The sequence below is a fragment of the Monopterus albus genome, unplaced genomic scaffold (genome assembly GCF_001952655.1).
Source record: "Monopterus albus unplaced genomic scaffold, M_albus_1.0 scaffold19.1, whole genome shotgun sequence".
NCBI lineage: Eukaryota > Metazoa > Chordata > Actinopteri > Synbranchiformes > Synbranchidae > Monopterus > Monopterus albus.
In genome coordinates, this window is record NW_018127899.1 from 1,969,846 (window position 1) to 1,992,937 (window position 23,092).

A 23,092-nucleotide genomic window follows, 5' to 3' on the forward strand; every position below is an offset into this window, starting at 1 on the left:
ACATTAACATAATCTGCTGTACAGTGTAGATCGCTAGAGGATACAAATGGTGAATTGTAATGAATTGGAAATCTTTGCAACATTGATCCCCAAGGAGAGAATTCACATAGTGAGAATTACCCTGTACCAAAAAAGGAAAAAGTTCAGTTTCACTAGTTGTCCAGGTAATCTTAGTAATAGGGAAGAACAACTGCGAGGTCAAAGCATGTATAGAAGAACAGGCAGCACATTCTCTGGAAACGTACTCAGTTCTGCATTTGCCAAAGCAGGTTAGGTCCTTAACACAACAAAAGGATGGACAGGAACAAGATACAAGTAATTTATAAAATGTCACAGACTCTTGACTTGGATAAAAAAAAACTCCCCCAAACAACCCTTTAATTGGTCTCTGCATCTGCTGTAGATAAAAAAGGCCACATTCTTGTGATGATGAAGATGAAAAAAGCAGTTTCTGTGATGTCTTCAGTGTGCTCATTGAAGGAGACTGGATCAAATATAACATTTCTGGACTCTTGACACAGAACTGATGCAACCATTTTGACAAATCACAACCTTACAACAAATGAGCACAATAAATCAATGTCTTTAAAATTTGACAGTCTACAAGAACAGGGCAAAAACATGGAGGGAGATATATTAGTTGATATTTCAGTGGTGCATATTTGTAATGAATTAGTGATTTATCAACCGATGTGGACAGAAATAACATGGAGTAAACCTGGGGCCTTTGGGGTCCCTGGGAAATCCAGTCTTGGCTACATTCATTGAAGAAACAGCCACTGAGAATCAATCAAAACTGGGAAGCCACCCGTGTGATGACGTCACGGGACTCTGACAAGCTGGTGGTGCCGGAAGAAAAGATGGCGGATCATGAGGAGCAGCTATCCGATGAGGAAAAGGTAATATGCCAATTTAATAGCAAGTTTTAAAGGTTCCCGGGCAACTTTAGCCCTCGAATTTTGGGTTGCACCCGATTCTGTGTTTCCGTATACCCCAGCGTGGATCCGTGTTATCAGATTTGGAGAAAAACCAGGCCTCAGCACAAACGCTGCTGCTTCTGCCCTTATTATTTTTAGCTCAACTTCCGCTCCTTTGCGAATCTCAAACGCAGGCTCCTTGTACGGTCCTGACTCAAAATAGGAACAGTGCACATATTATGAATTTACCCAAGCTTGCCCCCCGCGCCCTTTTCGTTCAGTAGACTTGTCGTTTTGCCGCGGTGTCCTGGTTGTTTGTGTTATGGAAGTTTTCATACACCAAAGATCGCTAGCTAGTTGCTTTACCATAGCCGCAGCCTGCTAACAGATAGCTAGACTTGCTAACACGCCCTTTTCACTGTTTCACAACTCTCTTCCTTCATTATACACAAACATATTGAGAGTAGTGGGTTGTCAAAAGGTTTTATACAGACGAAATTTTGTTTCGCCGTATTCCCGCAACCAAAGTCAATGCACAAGCTAACTTGCTAACTAACCTCATATAAGTAGCGTTTCACTATCAGTACAAATATGTTGGAACTGCAGTTCCAGTTGATCTACGACAAGATGGACTTGTAACATTGCCCTAAGCAATTTTGGTTTAGATACTTTATATGTGATTTTAACATTTAAAATTATATGTCTGCGGCACTAAAGGTGCCACACTAATATTTATTATTTAAAAAAAACGATGTAAGTTGTGCAAATGTGGTCTTCAAGTTGATACTGTGAGCGGGGTTTAGTCCCCAGTTCGTGTCAGGCATTACTAGCACTCTTGATTTTCTCATTTCCTTAAAAGAGCACACACACATACACATTTAATACCCCAAGGTTACATCCGCATGCGTCTGAGTTGCCTGTGCTAATCTTATTTGCACTTTAATTTAGTGCTCTGCTAAATGGGTTGGCTTAATTTGGCAACATTAGATTTATTGCCCATTGTTTGTTAAGCTTTGTATGCCCTTTGATCCATTGGAAATAGCTTTTGAGAGAGACGTATCAATGATATTTGTATGTAAGCTTTTGAGAGAGACGTATCAATGATAAAATTGTATTGGTTACAGATGTACAAATGTGAAGATATTTGCTTTTCTTTGCTTCAAGTTATTGTAAATTCAATACTTGGTTTTGTTGGTCAGAATTTATTAACAAACTTTAGATTTCTCTTTGAGCTCTGACGATTTGTGATTAGTGTTTAACATTGTGTTTTTATTTTATCAAATAAATGATCCAATGATTAAATATAAAAAATAGGCAGTAAATGAATACACAATAAAAACAAGCCATACTTTTCACTCATTCTGAACAGGTTCGCATGCAGGAGGTGTACTTATTCCTGTGTACCTGATAGTGTGTTGTGTATATCCTGAACTTGCAATCAAAATTCCCCCATGCTTATTAATGTCACAGCAAACCATTAAATGGTTGTGAACTGTGTAGTTGCCATTCTGTAGGTTATGTAATGCATCATTCACAATTAGAACAATGCCTTATTTGACTCAGTTTCACACATCTGCCTCAGTCAGAAGTTTTGGCAGCTCATTGACCCACAAGTGCGACTGCGTCATGCTCATCACACTCCAGCCTCAGCTCCTAGCTAAGTGTTTCATTACAAGTTTTGAAGGTGTGGGTGACTGTGGTCAGCTTCTGATTTTGCAATGTAAAAGGATGATGGGAGCTTGTTTCATCTTTTAACCATATTGGTTTCCACAGTTCTCATGTCACTTTCACTGCTTGACCAGATGGTTTGCTTTTGTTGAGCTGAAAGAAGAAAGAAAGGTGGACTGGTAGAGAACCAGTCACAGCCAGTGTTACACAGTCTATAGCTGGTGTCCGTGGTTTATTTCCTTGTCAAAATTTGATTAGGTGTGACCAAAGCATGTTCTGTTAAAATCACAGCATTTCCATGCACACCCCGCAGCTGCATTTCTTCAGAGCAGCCAGCCATCTGCTCCAGCCCCTCAGCATGTCTTGTATAGCTCAGAGAAAAACATCCTCAATCCCCAGGGACACATTTAGGACATATTTGACAGAGACGTTTTATTGTGTTCAACACAGTCTTGTTATCAAAGAGACAGTCTGTGTTAACTTCTTTAAGGCTACCCACCAAAACAGCGTCTCCCAACAACTACTACAGAAATAGATTAAAACAATCATCACAGTAATGTCAGATCATAGCAAGTTTGGATGCTCACAAAAGCAAGTTTGCAGACCTGTCAGTCAGTGCGGGAAACTACCACCAGCTGGGAGATTCTGGTTCTGCTGATCATTCTGTCCACATCACCAGCCTCTGGCAGGTCATCAAACTTCATTTAGAGTTTTCGCTTTATTTTGCAATTCATTACTGGTCAGTGAAAGGGTTATTCAAATTAACCAGTAACATTTGGAAACTGTTAACCACTGTCAGGCTTAAAACTCATTTTTTCCCGTTGCAGTTCGGTTGTGGCTGTCAGCATCACTACAAAAAAAAAAAGATTGCAAAGATCCCTGATGGGGAATTACTGTGTAAATGATTAAACGGCAAGAAGAGCCTCTTCTCTCTCTTTTTCAGTCATTCAGCCAGCTTCCCGATTACAGCAACGAAACCACGAGTATTACAGGAAACTGTCATTGTTACTGAGTGTGTTTGTTTTCAGTGCCTTTGTCTGTACTTCTGTGTCTAGGCAGGTACCAGAAACAGTTTATTTGTCAAGGTGTTTGTTACCTTAAGAAAATACCCGAAGTAATGATCTGGTAGCCTTTTAGATGTTGCATTATTGTTTAAAAAAAAAAAAAAAAAAAAGACTACCACTGGAGGAATTCCTGTTTCAGAGAGAAGCAGAGCTTTCTGTTTGCAAAAGTGGATAGGTGAAAATACACACTCATGAAAAGGCTTCTATGCAAGAGGGGAAGTAGGATGATGTATTTATGGTCTTAATTCTCCACAGGGTTTATTGATGTGGTGATGCTGAGTTGCTGTTAATGATATCCATTTATGTTGAGACTGACATGACCAGTTGTAATTTCACCATAGTGCTATCAGTGTTTTCACATGATGGTTGTTCCTCCTGTTTGGTGGGAAGAAGTAGCTTAGTGGATTGAGAAGACGGTTGATAGCATGCACTCTGCTTTCACAAGTATGTTGAGACCGTTAATACTATACAGCTACTATACAGTTAATACTATACTAGCACAGAGCTGGTAAATGGTACATCTGCTTTCTGCTTTCAGGAGCACATACGAGATTCTTAAGCAACACGCCGAGCTGAACAAATGTTACAGTTGCCCCTTATGCCATATTCCATAATGAGACATGTGACTTATCACTCTTGTTAGGTTTTGTGAAAGTGTAACCAACATTGACTGAGACATGTGTGTGGGTGTGGTATGTGGCCCTAACCTCTTTATTTGTGTACCTGGATAAAACTGGCATAAAGAAACCTCCAATAAAGTCTAATCATTTTCAACAAAACACTGAATTAATTAAAACATCTCTCATAACTGTAGAGCTACTGGAAACTTCTGACAGCCCTCTGTGAGAACCTAAGCTTGACTTGCAGACAATTGTCCTAGACTGTAGGGATAACATAGCTGAATGGTGAAACTAAGTGGATCTCATTAAGTGAAGAGTGCAAAGACAAAGGAGCACTGTCTGTACGTGCCTGCAGTAGTGTCAGAGCTCTGGAGATGAGGAAAGAGTTATACATGCTTCTTTGTCTTTACAATCGGGTAGAGTACTGCACCTTGACAGGTCCAAACTGGTGCCCCTTTTAAGGGTTAGAACAAGCAAGCTGGGGCATCCTTGTTTTATCTTGTGGCAGAGATGTTCCTTTAGAAGCTCAAGAAACTCTAGATCAATAATGGGCCCTCCTGGAGTTTTCTCTAAAATAATGTTGATTTGCAAAGACCAGTGGCTTTACACAGTGGTTCTAACGCAAGCTGGTGATATTCCATTTATTGCTGCCTGGGGTAAATGACACTACTGATACTGGCACAATGTAAGGATAAGTCACTGGAGTATAAGCTGAGGGTGACAAATGAGCACACAGAATGTAGACAAGGTAGCATTTTTCAGGTTCTGTATTTATGCGACACAGTGAGCGTCTGTCCAGTAACTGGAAAGGTTATAAGTTTGATCCAGCTTTGTGCTGAGTGGTTAGATGATTCATCAAGTTCTGTATAAAGTGTTTGCCAGAATTGTGAAGTGAGCAGTTTTAAGAGGTCTGTTTTTTTTCTTTGCCACTTTTGATCGGCATCCATCTACCAGGTTTTTTTGACATTTATTGGTGGTGGGGGTTTGATATTCAGCATACTGTTTACAGCTTGTGCTGCCCCAGATTGGCCAGATAACAAATATGTTTAAATAAAAATCACAGAATGTAAAGATATTGCCAATAATTGTAATCATAATATATATTTATTCATTGTTGACAGCAGGTAGAGTCAAAAGGCTCACGTTAGGGAGTTGAAATGGTAGGGGTCTTTAAGGTGTGTGATGTTGTCTTAGATGCTTCTTCAGGGTACAAACGTGGCCTCCATTCAGAGTGTACTGATCAAAATAAATTAAAACCTTAATTGTGCAATTAAACCTAAAAACGTTTGGTAGGGCTAACCCCATCTGGCTCCCACACAGTAGCTGGCAGAAAGTTCCTAAACTGTCCATCCTGACTGCAGCTTTTTGTCACTGCCCCCTGCTCCCATCCTCTGCTTTTGCCCACTGTCCATGCACACACAGATCTCTACAGATTGACATCTATAATGATGATGACACGTCATCTCGTGATTTTAAACAGATTGTCTGAGCAGGATGTTTGGATGGAAAATAAAGTTGATTAAGTTTGTACTGTGATGGATTATGAAGCAACATTTAAGCAGGTTTGAGGTCTCCATGAGTTAAAGCTAGTTCAGCTACTCTAATTTCTTTTCAGCCTGGAGGCTCCAGTGAGAATCAAAACAAACTGACACAGTAGCCCATTCCTAACTGCTCTTTGCCCCTCCCATCATATCTTGTTTTCCAGTGATGACTTAAACAATGGATGCGTAGTTGTGCCAAACTGTCCAAAATGCAGCCTCCTGTCCATAGCGAGTGTTACCTGCCTAATGAGTACATTTGTCGATCCAGTAGAATGCTCTAGTTACTACTACTACTACTACTACTACTAACAAATCACTAATGTAATAAGCTCCAGGTACTCTAAAATGAAAATCATATTAATTTAATACAAAGGTAAAATCATGACCATGCTAGGTTCCCACTGTTACCAAACACTTTAGGTGCTAACACACCCAGAAAGAAGAGCACCACATCTGAGCCAAATTCGTGTCCAAGTGCCACTTTATGGCTCGGATAAAGGCAACATGAGGTGACGCAATAGTCGGCCTTCGTCTCTGCGTGTTGTTTGATGACAGGCTTGGTGTATCACTGCCCTTAGATGTCACTGGTATAAGATGTCCTGAGTGAACATGAAGCACAGTGCCCCAGAAAGTCATTACTTTGTTTAATGAGCATTAATAAAGTCATGGTTTTAACTGTTTTAAAACCTCCTCAATAAAGTGACAGGCTTCTGCCTGGGGGTGTTTATCTCCAACATCATGGATGCTGCCTTATTTCTTCAATTTAATCTTGAGTCAACCAGCTGCCGCCTCCTCATTTTGTTGAATGGAGGAACATTTAGTTAGCTGATGGCTGCCTGACCTCCTCCTCCTCTCTCTGCTTATCTGCTCTGCACTTATTATTCATAAATTATTGTGCGCATTGGCCATGTCTCTGATGTAGCATTTCAAGGTGCCATGGCCTCCCTTTCCCTTTCTGTCTAGGATATTGAAGTGGAGGCGTTCCAGGACATGAGATCAAATTCAAAATATTGCCACAATTCATGCCTGCTGTTATCATTATTTTTGTGGCATTGGATTGTCTTGATAAGGATATTTTATTGCCAGGATTGGGATAAGTCTGGTTTCAGTGTCAGTTGGTGTCGTTTGGAATTAAGAAAGGATGCTCCCAAAGAGGCTGTAGGTTAAGGTCGGTGCTGGGATAGTACGGTGGGAGGGTCTGTTTTGAGGAAAGGAGGGGCCGTTGAGTAGTATGAGGATGAATAAAGAGACCAGCTGGTGTCTAGGCCAAGAGAGCGCAAAGACATGAGGATCCCACATCACTCACACTACAGGGGGTGAGCACATCCCACAGTCTGTGTGTTTTTGTCTGTCTGCTTCAGTATTATTATTCCCACTTCTTTGTTAGTTCATGCTTGGTCCTCACACTCCATACCCTGTGAATTCATAGAAAGATAAGGGTAGTGACTGGGAGAGATAAACAAACAAAAACAAAAAAACCAACAACTCTTATAGGATTTTAAGATGGTTAATGATAGTGACTGCGATTGAGACATAGATGCGCTGCAGCAGTTGTCAGCCTCACTTGCTTCCTCTCTGTTCCTGTGAAATTATCAAACTGCAGTCAGTCCTTGTGTTTCGTCCACCTACGCAGGACAGTGTGAAAGTTTTTTTTTTTTTTTTTTTTTTTTTTTTTTTTCAACTTTACACTAATGCACCAAAAATGTTTTAATGTGTATTTAAACCATAGACAGGAGCTCTTGTGACATCTGTGTTTTAAGTGTGGCAGTACTAAAACACAAAACAGAGATGGATGACTATTGTAATCTAACCTTTTTAATTAATCTGTCTGTTGTTTTTTTTTTCAGCTAATTGTTACGTAATATATCTGGCAAAGTTGAAAAACACCCATCAGTTTCCAAAGGCCCATAGTTTCCAAGGTACATCTTCATTGACTTGTTATTTTGTCAAAGCAACACTCCAAAACCAAATTATATGAAATTGACAGACATAAAACATAGAAAGAACAGAACAAAACAAATCATGAGCTTTGAGACAGTGGAAGCAGAGATTGTTTCTTGATCATTTTCAAGACGACAAGTCGTTCTTTTGAAACTCAGACTGAATCCAAACTGTCAGTTGTGCTTCTGTTCATTGTAAGCACCCTTGCTTGTTCATTTATTATAGATTCAAGGTGAGTTTGATCTTTAAATTTTTAAGTGAAGTTTCTCAGAAACAGCCCAAATGACATTATGCATTAATGTGCATATAAATTGTCTCTGTGAAGGCTCTAGTTCCTTTGTGGCAGAAAGCTGCATGAAGCAGAATACGTCCTCCTGTCTGTGCAGTAAATTTGTGGTCTTGCCACTTGCTGTTCCATCCTGATACTCAGCTGCACTTTCAGTCACAGCAGCAGTTGAGTAAGATTCAGTTCCTTGATCTATGACAGTACAATCAACCAAGTACAATCATAATTCCCAAACTGTATTTATATCAAGCATCCCCCAGCATAAAAGGAGAATGCTTAACATGTACATGACCACGAATAAAGGGCAGGATAGTCATTTTTTTTTCATTTAATGTTTCATCCCTTTGTTGTGAAAGCAGGATGTAGGGTCTTGTCTCATTGCATTTGTAGAACTTGTTTAAGGTATTTAAGTGCAGACGAAGTATTACCCTGTCTCCTGTCTTTAACTAGCTTTTAATAGTGCTTAATCATAATCCACTAATGGAGTATCTGTGTTCTCCTCCTGCTGTCAGTAGTTCATTGAACCAGTATAACGCTCCTTTGGCTTCATCCTGTCTCTTCACCATTCACCCTGAAGCAGTTAGCATTGTTTTGCTGTCAGATGGGATCATGAACCCATCCCCGTCAGTTCCTTTGCAGTCTTTACTGGTATCCCCCCTAACTGTAGGCGCTGTTATGCAAACATGGTAGGGTTAAAATACCTGTTGTCAAACATTATTCAAGGCAGTGTGTTATACTAGTTCTAATACTACTGACAATACTGTCTTTACAATGAGGTTTCCATGTAGTGAAATCTTTATTATGCCAAACACACAATCTGTTCTTTGGCCTTCCGTGTTTTACCTAGAATTTGTTTTCTGTCAGGGCGTAAAAAAACATCTAAAATATCATTACAGTGGCCTGCATAGATTTTATTTTTTTCATGACCTGCCTGTCATAAGGCAGGTTAATCAGACCTACATGTCCTGTAGGTGTGACTGTATTTGTCTTGTTGTGTATATGTTAAAATAGACTGACCTGTTCAGAGTGTACTCTGCTTCTTGCAAGAGGCATGCTGGGTAAGGCCCACAGCCCCTCTCAACCCTGAATAGGATAAAAGGTTCAAACAATGGATTTATGGCTATCATTGAGGCATTATATTACACTGGACCAGCAAGACAAGACAGAAAGAAACATAGTGTAATGTAAGTATGAGCCTGTGCATCCAAAGCCCAGCAGTAATTACAGTGGTCTCGCTGAACCTCAACTCTATTAATAGACTTTATTGAAACCAGATCGAGCCATAGAGAGAGTTCAGATTGGTGTCACATATTTGAAGCGGTTGAGTGCACTCAGTTGATCATGCTGCTTACACACCTTTATACATGGGCACTAAAGCAGTAAGATCAAACTAGTCTAGCATTTCGCACAGTTATAAACTGACTACAACTGCAATACTACAGTGTACTTTTATTAGCAGAAAGCTGTGAACAAAGTCATGAGCCAGCAGCTCATATTAGATGGCAACAATTATGCATAGATAATTTGAAAGAGATTTGACTAGCATTTGGGCATTTATTCCTTATGACTGCAACTAATGTAAATGTTTATTATTCATTATTTCTCTGAATAATCATTTAATCACCTAATATATGAATTGCCATTAAAGTGAAAATTTCATATGTAACTGTAGTTTTACAGTATCAATGTAAATGATATGACAATAGTACTGTTTGCTGATAAGTCACATCGGCATACACTCTTACAGCTGTGCAAACAAACAGCTGGCCAAAAAGTAAAACTTAAGATTGACCATCTTCAAATACTGAACTACACTGGCTGGTGAAAGATAGAACATGAATGTTCTATCACAAATCCCTCCTTGTTTGGATTGGCATCATGTTTATGGCTCAGCCCACCAAACGCCCCCTCCTCCATCAGTTTGTTCCAGCTTTACTTTTATCACTGGTGAATGCGCTGACAGTAACCTTCTGCTGTTTTTGTTTGAGGTGATGGAATTGTTTCTGCCCTTTGTATGGACTTCACTTGCAAATCATGAATGTTTAATTCACATCTGATCTCTTGTAGCCCGGCCATTTTCAAAAGACAGAGGCCACTCTTTTTTTCTGAATTAATTCTTCCGCAGACTCTTACATCAGGCAAGTGTCGCCCTCCGCCCTGCTTGTTCTGTCTGTAGGCACATGTGAGACACCAAGTTACAGCACACGAACGAGAAATCATTCTCATCATGGAGAGGGATAGAGTGCTGTGGGGATGATGTTTTTTATAGGCCAGTCCAGAAGTTAGCATCACCCTGGTTTCCTTGTCCAAAAGCCAGTGGGTTTTTTTCCAAAGGCTTTCGGATTATTGTAGAAAACAAGATCTGTGACAAACAACAGTTTGACACTTACCCATTTTGTACAGTAAGATAATCTTCAAAAATCAACCCAGTTTTATGACTTTTGAACATAAATACAATTGCCAGAATAAAAAAAAGCTATTGTTGGGCTATAAACAAACTACATGGGGCAGCTGTGGCTCAGGGATAGAGCAGGTTGACCCCTGATTGCAGGGTTGGCTGTTTGATTCCTTTTCTCCCCAGTCCACATGTCAAGGTGTTCTTGGGCAAGACGCTGAACCCCAGATTGCTCCTGGTGCCCAGGGTGGCACCTTGCACAGTAGCTCTGCTGCCATCGGAGTGTGAGAATGGGTGGATGGGTGAATCCATAAAGCGCTTAGTCCAGGTATGGTAGAAATGCGCTATATAAGTGCAGTCCATTTAGCATTCATACCACGGTCCCATGCCTTCAGCGTCACCACCACGGCTTGTAATCTGATTTATTGCACTTACCTCTTCTACACAATCCTTTCCCTTTAGCATGACCTGATCTAGCTAGTGAACGTGGCTGTGTCAGTTAGTTGTCTGTAAAGGTGGACTAGTGAGTAGATGAGTCTCCGTGTTGTGACGCTTAATACCCCAGAGAGTCTCTGTAGTCTCACTTAACCACTTGTTAGCAACCACCTTTTTTAAGATGTGTAAAAAGCATCAAAACTCTGGAGTAGGGTATTATTAATACTGATGTATTTCATTTCATAGAACAAAGAAAGTCACTTTCGGCTTTTCCCATTTTAGGGGTCACCACAGCGGATCGTCACACTGACGACTCGCATATTGACATTTGGCACATGTTTTACACCGGATGCCCTTCCTCACACAACCTGGATTCAAACCCGGGGCGCAGCGGTGAGAGCGCTGCGCCTTAACCACTAGCCTACCAGGGACAGCCGTTTCATTTCATAGAACAAAATGTGAAAATGCATTGACTTTGTGTTAACCTCAGACCTTATTTTAGGTGTCTAAATAAACATTGACTTCAGGGCGAGGGAACCAGAAGTGCTAAAATGCTAACCTGGTTCCAGGTTTTAGGACTCACTACTATGGCACTCTATTATAAGGGCATATCGTGGGCAATACGATGTGGCACAGCCCCGGTACATAGGTTGACCGATGCCAAGGTGTATTAAACAAATGTCAGATCCTTTCCCTTAAGTTCATGTAAGCTATAGGCTGACAGCGGTTTTGTGGCAGTCATCAGAGCCTGTTCCATGAAACATCTGGACAGAACCATGTCAAAGATCTGAGGATGTTTTTGAGTTTCACTCTGTAGTGTTCAGGTAATGGGTGTGGATAACTTTGGTTCACTAAAACATAAACCTGCTTCTTGGAGCAGGCCCCTGCAGTGTCTAGGGGATGCTCTCTGCATGTGGAAGGTCTGTTTACTCTGGTGTACAGTGTAATGAGGGAGACCCAATACAAATGACTCTTCCCACAGGGGCTCCAAGTCACAAATGCAAACAAACACAATTTTCCACCAGCTGTTTAACAAAGTTTCTCTCCTGCACTCACACAAATCCGCACGCCTGTTGGGTTATGAATTTTAGATAGTTCAGCATAAGTGGGTCATGATGAGCTCATCACAGAGGATTAGACTAATGCAGGCAAACTCATCATCACACACACACACACTCCCTCCCCAAGTGCCTTCCTTTCTCTCAGTGTGGCTCATTAGCAAGAATCAATCTGCATCTGTGCACGTTTGCCAGAGCACTTGTATACAGACACTGCTAATAAGGGCCCAGAGGACAGACACAAACACACACTGACACACATGCATATATGCATTCCCTGATACGCAGACTTGTGAGATTGGGGGGTCCTGGCCGAGCCACCATACCCATCCAGCGATAGAGGTAGAGACAAGTAGAGGTAGCATGAGAGAGTGTGTATTTGATTCCTCTGCACATTTTTATGTCCTTATATGGATGTAAACCATGCGGGGAGGGAGGGGCTGTTGTCTCAGTGTCAGTTTCACATGTGACCTGGAAACAGGAAGTGTTGTGGTGCAGCAGCAGAAGAGAAGTGAGGAAGGGAAAACCGTCATTACACCGTCTGTTGGCCACATATGTCCAGTGTTGACATTATGACTTTTAGGCATTAAATTGGTGTGCTTGCAGTCGGTTAGGCTATAACTTGAGCACATTCAAAAAGCAGTCAGCAGTGGTGTGGGAAATATTACTTACATAGAGGTATCAATACCAAAGTAGGGGAAAAGCAGGGGAGATAGAAGATTATGATAATCAGATTTTGCTTCCTTCTTAAAATAAGCCTCTGCCAGTCTGATTACTTAATCATTTTCTGACAGAAATGAACTCGAGCTTTTATAATTGAGCGTGAGATTCTTGAAATGCCTGACAAAGTATATTTTACTTACAGAAAAATGTCACCTGATTCTCAAATGTATAAAATGTAATGGCAGATTGTTTCACAGGCATTAATGACTTGTGTAATGCAGTATATCCCTTTAATGTGTTGTGGAGTACAAGTATAAAGTAGCAGGAGGAAAGTTTGAGATGCTGTCAATCATACTGCTTAAGCCAGTTTAGACTACGTTAGGCAGGTGTTGCTGGTGCAAAGAATGAAGGGAGCATTGCTATATGCTTGTTGATTTTACTTTGGTTAATAATGTATGTGTATTTAGGATATTTTTCAATATCCCACTGTCAGTTTTAAAATCCTAAACCTCCATCACACAGAAAATTAAATGTTGAGCTGGAGTCACAATTTGGGGCAGTGTTTGTTTGAGGTAGATTCATCACGTTAGGGTTTTACACTGGTTGTGTCTGACGACGAGTGACTTGGGCCTGAACATCTTGTTTTTGTTTTCAGATACGCATAGCAGCTAACTTCATCATCCACGCCCCACCAGGGGAGTTCAACGAGGTTTTCAATGGTGAGTGCTCGTTTCTTTTTCTCTTTAAAATGTGTGTTAACTTTTAAAATGGTTTAAAATGATCCGCCACTGTTTCACAGCAGAGAAAACTCCCTGAATGTTCTTTCTTCAACTTGAAATGTTACATCTTTTCCTAGACTGAACATTAGAAAAAGTGAAACATCACTTTTCTTTGCATTTCTATGAAAGTTGTACACCACCAGGGTACATGTGTGACCTGCCAGTTATAAAATCATATGCACACCACAACCACAACAAAGACACACTCACAATGAGAAACCGAGATTAGGCCTGGTATGGCATCAAGACATGGGGGTGGCCGTGGTGCACGCTCCAGCTACGCTTGCAAGATCCAGGTCTACGCAGGGAAGTCGACCAGTGGAGTCCCATTATGCTTGATGTAACAGATGAACTGATGGGGCACAATGTCATGTGTGATAGTTTTCCTCACCACTTACAAACTCAACCAGCAGCTCCTGAAGAGGTTGGCACAGTTATGAAGAACAAGCCTGAGCTCCACCCTGCACTCCTCAACAAGGGTGACCCAGGCCTTCTCACCAAGGTTTGCCTTCACCCTCAACACCACTTTAGTTTTGTACCTCCCTAAGAGAAACAAAAAACATGGTCCTCATGAACACACTGCACAAAACAAATGACATCAGTGGTTGCGAGGACAGGATGCCAGCCATGGACCAGGTGACTGGAACTAGACAGCTGTAGGTGGCCGGCTGCCTGCTGGCCCCTGCTTATCTTCCATAACATCATTACTGTGTCCTCATACGATGTCTTTGTGATATGGAGCAAGATAGACCAGATCTTGATGTAGAACAAGAGGAGGGCGTTCCTGGAACAGATGGGAAATGTGCTTGTAACGCCACACATTTAAAGAAGGGAGCACCTCTGCAGCGCTTTTGAAACCCGAGAGGCTGCAGCAGGGGCAGACCTGCCCCCCAAAGCAGGGCTGTAATATACACCTGTGCACCTGTGAGAAATACATCTCTTCTAGTTCAGCCACTCTGCCGAATTTCTTTTCAGCCTGGAGGCTCCAGTGAGAATCAAAACAAACTGACACAGTAACCCACTCCTAACTGCTCTTTGCCCCTCCCTGAACTAGAAGTCCATGCACACACTTGGATATTGGTAATAAGTTGATTGATTTATGTACTTAATGGTTTTTGTTTTTTATTTGTTATTTTACTCTTATTTATTGTTGTTGTTTAAAGGCCATGGTTAAAAATGAGTGAAGACTAGTATTTTGTAGATTAATTGCTCATTGCACAGTATATAAGAAAATAAAAACCCTAACCCTGTACTAAAACGTTTGAGACAGCTAAATAATGCCTACACCTTTAGCAATAATAACAATATTACTAAATCTCCTTCAGTAAAGAAAACAGCACAGGTGTGTAATAAGAACAAGTGGTGTCCACTGATGGATGACATACAGTCTTGCAGCACTGTGAAGAAGGAAAACCCAGATGTTCACAAGGTGTGTAGTGAAGGACAGATTTGGATTTTAAAATTAGATTAAGCTGCTTTGTTTTAGGGCTTTAGAGAAGGTGGGCTGGGTCAATTTTAACCCTTAGGACTAGGGGAGTATACACACTGATAGGACTACACAAGGAATAAACATATTAAAAATTCCTGTGATGTGTTGTTGCTTGCTCATCTCTGTATGAATATAATGTATGATTTGGCAATAACTTGCAACCTGACACGAGGCAGTGATTCATCACGGCACATAAAAAGTGTTCATTCAGCCGGTTACAAAATTGGAACCTTGGTCTGGAACAAATTCTAATGAATGGTCCTTATGTGACTGTTCTTTTTCCTACAATTCAGTATTTGCATGTACTTGAACATAACCTGCTGTAGATATTTGATGTTTTGACATCAAATTTCAAACCACTGGAAGATGTTGTTCATGAATGGGTTTGACATTGTTTTGCACAGATTCTTGATCTTAATTTTAACCTGTTTTGTAAAGTGCCTTTGAGTATATTTAAAAGAACCTCCTACATAAATCTGTTAATTAACAGTCATACTTGGACTTCACTGTTTGGTGGCACACTTTAAATGCGTAATGATTTACTAATTAAGTCCTCTGTATATAAATGTGCAAAATTATAATGTATTAGACTGTTTGGTAGCTTTGTCAAGTTATTTGCTTTTTCAAGTTCGCAGTTCAAGCATAAGTTTATTTTAGTCACTGTAGGTGTATGGACACACACACAGACCTACCTTGTGGAAACTGAAGTTTCACCTGTTCAAATCTATTTTATGAGCTGAAATTTAATTGATAAGGAAGAATTATATGTTGAGAAGTTTGTGGAAGCACAGTGGACTTTTACACTGACCTGCAGTTTTGATGCTGCCAGCGAGTGGTGCTAAAGCTGCAAATGTTGAAAGTGGCTTTAATGAAGAAGCTGGAATATACAAGATTTCTTTCTTTATATCTCAGGTGTATTATCGTGAAACTGAGCAAGCAGTTTTTCTCTAAAATAGTTTATTAAACACGAGCCGAAATGGTTTGTGTTGCATATATAGTGTGGTACTGCTGTACTCTTCTGGCCTCATTGTAGCTCACTGTGCAGCACAAGTGTTGGCACCACACTGTCAGAGTAGTGCCCCTTGAGAGATGGAGTGTGTGCATGTGTTTTGGCATCATTAAATCTTCATCCTGCCTTGATAAATGTCGTCACCTCAGTGGAGCGCCCGGGGGCTGTGTGTATGCCTCTTATCACACCCTGACAGCCACACACACACATGCACAGACACTAAAATGCAGTCCCCTCTTGTCACTTTGTCCCCTTTCATCTTAGTGTGGTTTTACAGCCTTTTCCACTGAGCTAATATACAACATCTGCTTCACTGCTCCTGACATCAATGCTGCAGAGACTGACTGCAGGCAGCTTCTGTGTTTGTGTTTGTGTGCGTCATGGTGTTAATCTGCTGCGCCTCTCTTCTTCATTTCTTCTCTCTCAAAAACTCATCCTTTCTCTCCTCAGATGTGCGACTGCTGCTCAACAATGACAATCTTCTCAGGGAAGGTGCAGCCCAGTAAGTCTCTCCTCTTGCATAATGCAAAGCCTTGGAAAATATTTTTGCAGAGAGATTTGAAAGTATGAAGGGAAACATACAAACAGACCTGCTGTCATTCTGCATATTGTGTGTTTTTATAAAAGGGAAATATTGTTTCTCAACACAGCTGTCAGTGATGCCTGTGGCAGCTGTAATGCTTTAAATTGTATCTTTCTCATAATGAAACTAAAAGGAAAAATTAATCTTGACTTTAATCTCCATCCACATTGTCCAAACACTGTCAGAATCAGCCTAGAAATTGTATACAAAATGCTGATTTTGACCTGTGATTAAAATGTTTTGTCTTTCTTTGCAGTGCATTTGCACAGTATAACTTGGACCAGTTTACTCCAGTGAAAGTCGAGGGCTACGAAGAGCAGGTGAGTTGCTACTTGATCATTGACCTGATGGGATAACAGCCGCACTGGGGCTCAAAATGTAGGATTGCATGACATCATGTACCTGAAGTTGCTGACTCTGTGCATTCGATCATCTTTTCTGCTGCTTCCGCACGCTCTTCACCCCTTTGATCACTCCTGTGGTAAATGAACTGTACTTAATATAGCGCATTTCCACCTGGACAAAGCGCTTTACACATTCACACATTCACACACATACACACACACCGATGGTGGCGGAGCAGCCGTCCAAGGTGCTGGCCTGGCCACCAAGAGCAACCTGGACTTCCGTGCCCAAGGATACTTCGACATTTAGACACATTTAGACATAGTTCATGTAACATGTGAATGTTGCTGCTGCACCACATTGACAGGTGATGAATTAAAGGAAAAACCAGGATAAATGTATGGTCTCTTCCAAGATGTCAGTGCCCCCACCCACAGGGTACTTGGGCTCACTAAATGTTTGAGTATGAAAGTTATAAAAACACATTTATATGGGAAACTGCAAATGCTAAGATTATTTAAAAGCAGAATATTATTATGAATATTAATATAATAATCTCTGGTTATTAAAGGCAGAGAAGGACGATGGGATGAAAGGATTGTCAGTGTTCGTTCAGTCTTTACTGTAATGCCACTGCACTCGCTGCCTGTGTGTTTCTGTGAAGGCTGAACATATGTGTTAAGCCCCAGTAATGATTGCAGTGTCTTATGTAAAGATGTCATCATGTCCCTGTGTTCCCACATCATGGGCTGAAATTCCCCTGTCTGACGCCTAGCAGGTGAAGAGGAAGGTAGCAGATGGAAAGTTCAGGCTGGCAACTGCCTTGTCAGGGCTCGCTTGTAAAAGAGGTTGTAAACCTCAATTGAATTTTATTTCCCTTAGCAAAGTTCTGTTTTTTTATTATTTTTTTTATTTTGGGGTTTTCTTTCACCTTTTGCATATTGTCCATCTTCCCTCTCCTTTTCAACATAATCACCTGCTTTTCTCATCTGGTTTTGCCACTTGTTTCCTTTTCTCTTGCAACATTTATTTGTTCACTTCTTCCTCTTATCTTTCATTCTCTATTGGTTTCTTTCTTTTCCCTTTATGACTTGCCTGTTTGTTTTTTTCATTCCCATGTCTTAATCTATGTGTAATTTATTGCTCATCCATGTCTTCTGTCTTCTTCTTTCTTCCATTTTCTTTACGTTTTTCTCCTTTCCAGGTCTTAATTACAGAGCATGGAGACCTTGGGAATGGTCGTGTCCTGGACCCTAAGAACAAGATCTCTTTCAAGTTTGACCACCTGAGGAAGGAGGCCAGTGACCCTCGGCCCCATGACGTTGACGGCTCCCTGGAGGGCTGGAGGAGTGCTGTGGACTCGGCTGTCAGGGCCTACGTGAAGGAGCACTATCCCAGCGGTGTCTGCACCGTATGTCCAAGCATGTCACTAAAGGGAACAGTTCACCTCCAAAGTTAAAATTCTGTAGTGTTTTCAGTCTTTCACTTGGTCAAAACATTTAGATGCAGTTTACTGCCACGGTTCTATCTCTGCTTTGTTTAATAGTGACATAATGGAGTCTGTTGCTTTAAAATGAAAAATCACTTCTCTAAACAGTTTGTCATAACCCAAATTCTATAGAGTAGTGTGCACTGCACCTTTGGATCTGGTTCCACTGGTTCCAAGGATAGTGCACTAACTAAACATGAGGACTCTTGTTTACTAAGTTCCTGCCATGCATCAGCCTAGTGGTCAAGTGTTGCCAACCATGTTAAGAATCTAGATTGTGTCAAATGGTGTATGATGGCTGCTTGACCTTTAGCTGTTTTCCTTTAACCAACATCCAACATACCAGTCTTCATTATCTCCATTCGCGGTGAACAAAGAACAATAATTTAAACCCACCCACTGAAGTGCAGGAAGTAATGGCAGCCAGTATTTAGAGATGGTTGCTTTATAAAGCTTTTGTAGAACTTATTTATTAGTGCAAAATGAGCAGTACATGTCTGTTGTGAAGGTGTTGCACTGTGAATTTGTGTGTGGTTTGCCTCTGGCATGCTTTACTATATGTTAGTCTCTCATTTGCAGGTCAGATAATTTTACAGCTATTAACCACAAACTATTTTTCAGTTCCTGTACATGTAGAACAGTAATGTAGAACTTATATAAGTTAGCAAGGAAGTGTGAGGAGGCAAATCAGCTCTGACAGTGCTGCTGTTTATTTTTGTTTTTAGATTTATGGGAAAACCATTGACGGACATCAAACCATCATCGTGTGTATTGAGTGCCATCAGTTTCAACCAAAAAACTTCTGGTATGTTTGAAATGGGGCTGTTTTTTTTTTGTTTTTTTTGCAACCTGTGGGATTTAATAAACCTGATATTTTTTCCTGAAAGGAGACACATTAAACACACAAAGCAGTTCACTGTTTGATTACAGAGCAAAAATAGGATGGACTAATTTTTACTTCAAAGTAAGTTTTTTTTTTTTTATTAAGGCAACAATGCTTGTAGAATCCCCAGTGATGTTTCTAAATCAAACTTAAAATGGTGAAGCGATGAAAATGCAAAAAAGACTCAAATGTTGTTTGATATGTACAAGACGCTTCAAAGGGATTAGTTTAATTGGCACTTAACCCTGGAGTGTTAGCTGCTGAGCCTTGTACCGCTGAGCTGTTTGTGATCGGTTAATCTAATTGGATAAGAACTCCACCAATCCTGCTTGCTGACTGGGCTAATGGGTTTTTGGGTGCAGTAATCCCTCACTTTTAGTATATGACTGCCACTGATGTTGGCCTCCTCTTTGTGATGAGGAACCTAAACAGCTGGTTTTGTTCTTAGGTTCCACCATTTTATGTGAATAGGTATGGTCTCATACCATGACATTTTAAAAAGGAAACTTTTCTTGAATCAACACTAAGACTTTACTGCTTTAAATGGCACTTGCTTCTTATCTCTCTTAACAAAACTCAATTAACATCTAGATTCTCAACTGGCAAAACTATGGCCAATGTTTGTTTCCTGAAGCTTTTCAACAAGGCTGCAGTTTGTATTCAGTCTTATATGATGGGACATCTCTGTAATAGAGGCGAGTTAGAGGAGTTTGTTGCCAACTTGTCTCATTGTGTGATGTTGGTCAGAAGTGTGATATTAGTATTTTAGTCTCTCAGATGCAGGGCAGTTAATTTTACAGCTGTTAAGAGATGTAATGGGTGATTAGAGTCTGATTTTTCTCTTCCTCTTCACAGGAATGGACGCTGGAGGTCAGAATGGAAATTTACCATCTCCCCCTCCACCACTCAAGTGGCAGGAATCATGAAAATCCAGGTATTGAGTTCAAATCTTCCACTCTGTGAAGAGGCACACAGGGGCTTTGTGGTGTATTTGAGCACATGTACTGTATGTGCTTACTTGTTCGGAGACCCTTTGCCAGGTCTTTGGCTCTCCCACAGTTTACTTTTGCTCCTTTTCTACAATTTGTATAATGTGGAGGTACAGAATAAATTTTAGGCACCAAATGAACTGAACCCACGTTTCCATTTTTCCAGGTTCATTATTATGAGGATGGAAATGTTCAGCTGGTGAGCCATAAAGAGGTCCAGGAGTCCATGTCAGTTTCTGTGAGTATAACCTAACAGATTGTGTTCATGTGCAAATACGGATGAGGACATATGATGTGCTATGACCTGAACGTGCAAATACGGATGAGGACATAGTGCTATGACCTGAACGTATACGGATGAGGACATATGATGTGCTATGACCTGAACGTAAACTCAGACGTGATTGTTGAGATCATATATTAAACATCTAATCTCAAATTGTTTTCATGGACCTTGTGCCTTTGTAAGACAGTCCACCTAGGTTCTGTTTTTCCCCTCCTGACAGTGTTTTGTTGACCTGCTGATGTCTCCCCCGGGGATGCGTTTCTCTAATTAATTGGAGTGTGGATGTTAGTTTGTGCATTCTATGAAGATTTAGGCGCGCGTTCACCCAGCCTTCTGGTTATGACACTTCTTTTTTCTACTCTTAAAATTACTTGTCTTCCTGTCATCTTTCAGAATGAGGCTTCAACTGCAAAGGAGTTTGTTAAGATCATGGAGGCTGCAGAGAATGATTATCAGGTGTGTAACCTCAAATAGATATTCTGTGCTCTGTGGCTGTATATGAGAAGAGGATTGTTTAAATCACTTATTTACAGTCAAGATTCCCACATCTGAAACTTTTCAGCTACTGATTTCGTGCATGATTTTTTTTTTTTTTTTTCGGGTGAGATATGCAGTTGGCTAAAATGAGACATGTTTTAGACTTTTCAGAATTAAATGATGAAATCTTTCACTTTCATTCTGCAAACCTACACCACAGGATTTTCCCCACAGTGTCAAGTTTTTAGATTGAAAGCTGAGTCGTAGTCATGAATTTAGATGCTGTATATCACTAGAGAAATCTGCTCTTTCACAGCCATTCACTCTTTAAAAGAAACCAAAAATAATATTTGACTTACCCAAGCATGCAGGAACCACAATGATACATAAATTCTAAAAATTTGTTTTAATCTGGGTTTAAAAAAGTATTACTTTTAAGTCTTGAACCACCATCACCCTGCATGTTCATCTGGCAGTGAAAACATTTTCACACTTGTCGCACAACACCCAGACATTTTAACCCTTGTAATGATACTAATATACTCCTATCTCCCTTCCTCTTTCTGCCGTTTCTTGTCTTTCTGTTATTCCTTCCAGACGGCCATCAATGAGAATTACCAGACCATGTCGGACACTACCTTCAAAGCCTTACGCCGCCAGCTTCCTGTGACACGCACCAAGATCGACTGGAACAAGATCCTGAGCTACAAGATTGGCAAGGAGATGCAGAATGCTTAAACAACAGAGCAAACAGCAGACAACTCCCCCAACACCCTCCCAGACAATGTTGCATGACTGGATAGTTGTATAGTCTTTGTAAAAAAATAAAAAAATAAAAAAAATTGGAGAAACTGGGTCAAAGAAAGGTTTGGTCTCACAGCCAGATGTCACATTACACATCAGAGGTCTGCTTTTAATGATGCTACTTTGTTTTTATACAAACACTGTTGGCTCCTCTGTATATTGAACCTGTGATGTTGAGGCTAATTTTATTTGAGATAACTTGAGATGTTACAAGACATAGGAAAAGGGCACCTTTATGCAAAGTCACTCATAAAAGACAGTATCATGTGTGCAATATTAATTGTCCGTGAGACCACACCTTTTGTTTGACCTGCTGAAAAACGGTTTGAATTTGCTATGATGGTGAAACTGATCATTTTTTTGGGAGAATTTTGTCTGCATTTACTAAAGAGCTCAAATTTTGGCTGAAAAGAATGACCCCCTTCACTTCACGGTTAATGTCCCATATGGTCAGTGGAAAAAAATGTTCTTTGTGTTCACTGACTGGTATCATTGGCACAAGCAGTCACTGTCAGCCACTCAGTGTTCTTGTTCCCTCATTTTGGTACTTCCCTTGCCGTTCATCCTGTGTGTGAGAGCTCAAGCTCACAACGCTCCTGGCTACGTTGCCTTTTTTGACTTGACATCATCTGAACTCTCACCCAGTGCAGGGAGTTTTGTGAACACTTAAGCTTAATTAACACGGTCATCTACTGCTAAGTAATGTGCAAAATGTCCAATTTACAATAAAATCAAAATGTATCACTTTCTCCTCCAGTGCTTATTTTTTATTAAAACAGAACCTGACTGTATTATATAACAAGGCACATTGTAATATATACCTGTATGAAACATCCTGTCTGTTTGATTTATTTCAATGAGATTAATTGTAATTCAGTCACAATTATGTTGCATTAAATAACAAAATTTCTATTTAATGACTCACTCATACTTTCTAATTTCCTTTTATTATGATACAAAAATGAAAATATAAACATTTGTAATTTAAATTAAGTTAGGGTTGTGTGAGGTCTTTAAGTGACCATTTTTGTGTCAAATTCAACTGATGATATGCTATGTGCAATTTATTTGACACAATACAAATCAGATGTGTGTAGTGAAAGTACTGCTATTATTCAGTACTAATAAAAAATAATAAACTAAGATACTACCAATTTACAGTCACAGTGATTAGAAGTGATTGTTCTGTGATAGGGAATTTGTTCAGTATAGCAGGTGTAGAACCAGATTGGCCACCATGAAATAAGTATAAGTGCTCTGAGTCATTTGGAATAATGAGCCACTCTTTGTGAGGCTGAGGAAAAATAAGTGGCTTATTGGCTTATATTTATGGGGTTTGTTCTTTTTAATGTTGCTAAAAGTATGATATAA

General features: G+C 40.2%; 1 protein-coding gene across 1 annotated transcript; it reads left to right on the forward strand.

Moving 5' to 3' along the window:
* The first annotated feature begins 790 nt into the window (after positions 1 to 790).
* Positions 791 to 22,465, forward strand: LOC109956463 (capping actin protein of muscle Z-line subunit alpha 2). Its single transcript, XM_020593603.1, has 10 exons — positions 791 to 899; positions 13,244 to 13,307; positions 16,316 to 16,367; positions 16,705 to 16,768; positions 17,998 to 18,204; positions 19,008 to 19,087; positions 20,021 to 20,099; positions 20,321 to 20,392; positions 20,834 to 20,896; positions 21,515 to 22,465. Exons 1-10 carry the CDS (start codon positions 816 to 818, stop codon positions 21,653 to 21,655), a joined length of 906 nt encoding a protein of 301 aa, XP_020449259.1. The 5' UTR covers positions 791 to 815; the 3' UTR covers positions 21,656 to 22,465.
* Positions 22,466 to 23,092: the final 627 nt, after the last annotated feature.

Excerpts from the sequence above, each read along its gene's own strand:
- LOC109956463 (XM_020593603.1), top strand. The coding sequence starts at position 816 with ATGACGTCACGGGACTCTGACAAGCTGGTGGTGCCGGAAGAAAAGATG. Across the intron at positions 16,769-17,997 it reads TCGAGGGCTACGAAGAGCAG|GTCTTAATTACAGAGCATGG; the intron begins GTGAGTTGCTAC and ends TCTCCTTTCCAG. Across the intron at positions 20,897-21,514 it reads CTGCAGAGAATGATTATCAG|ACGGCCATCAATGAGAATTA; the intron begins GTGTGTAACCTC and ends TATTCCTTCCAG.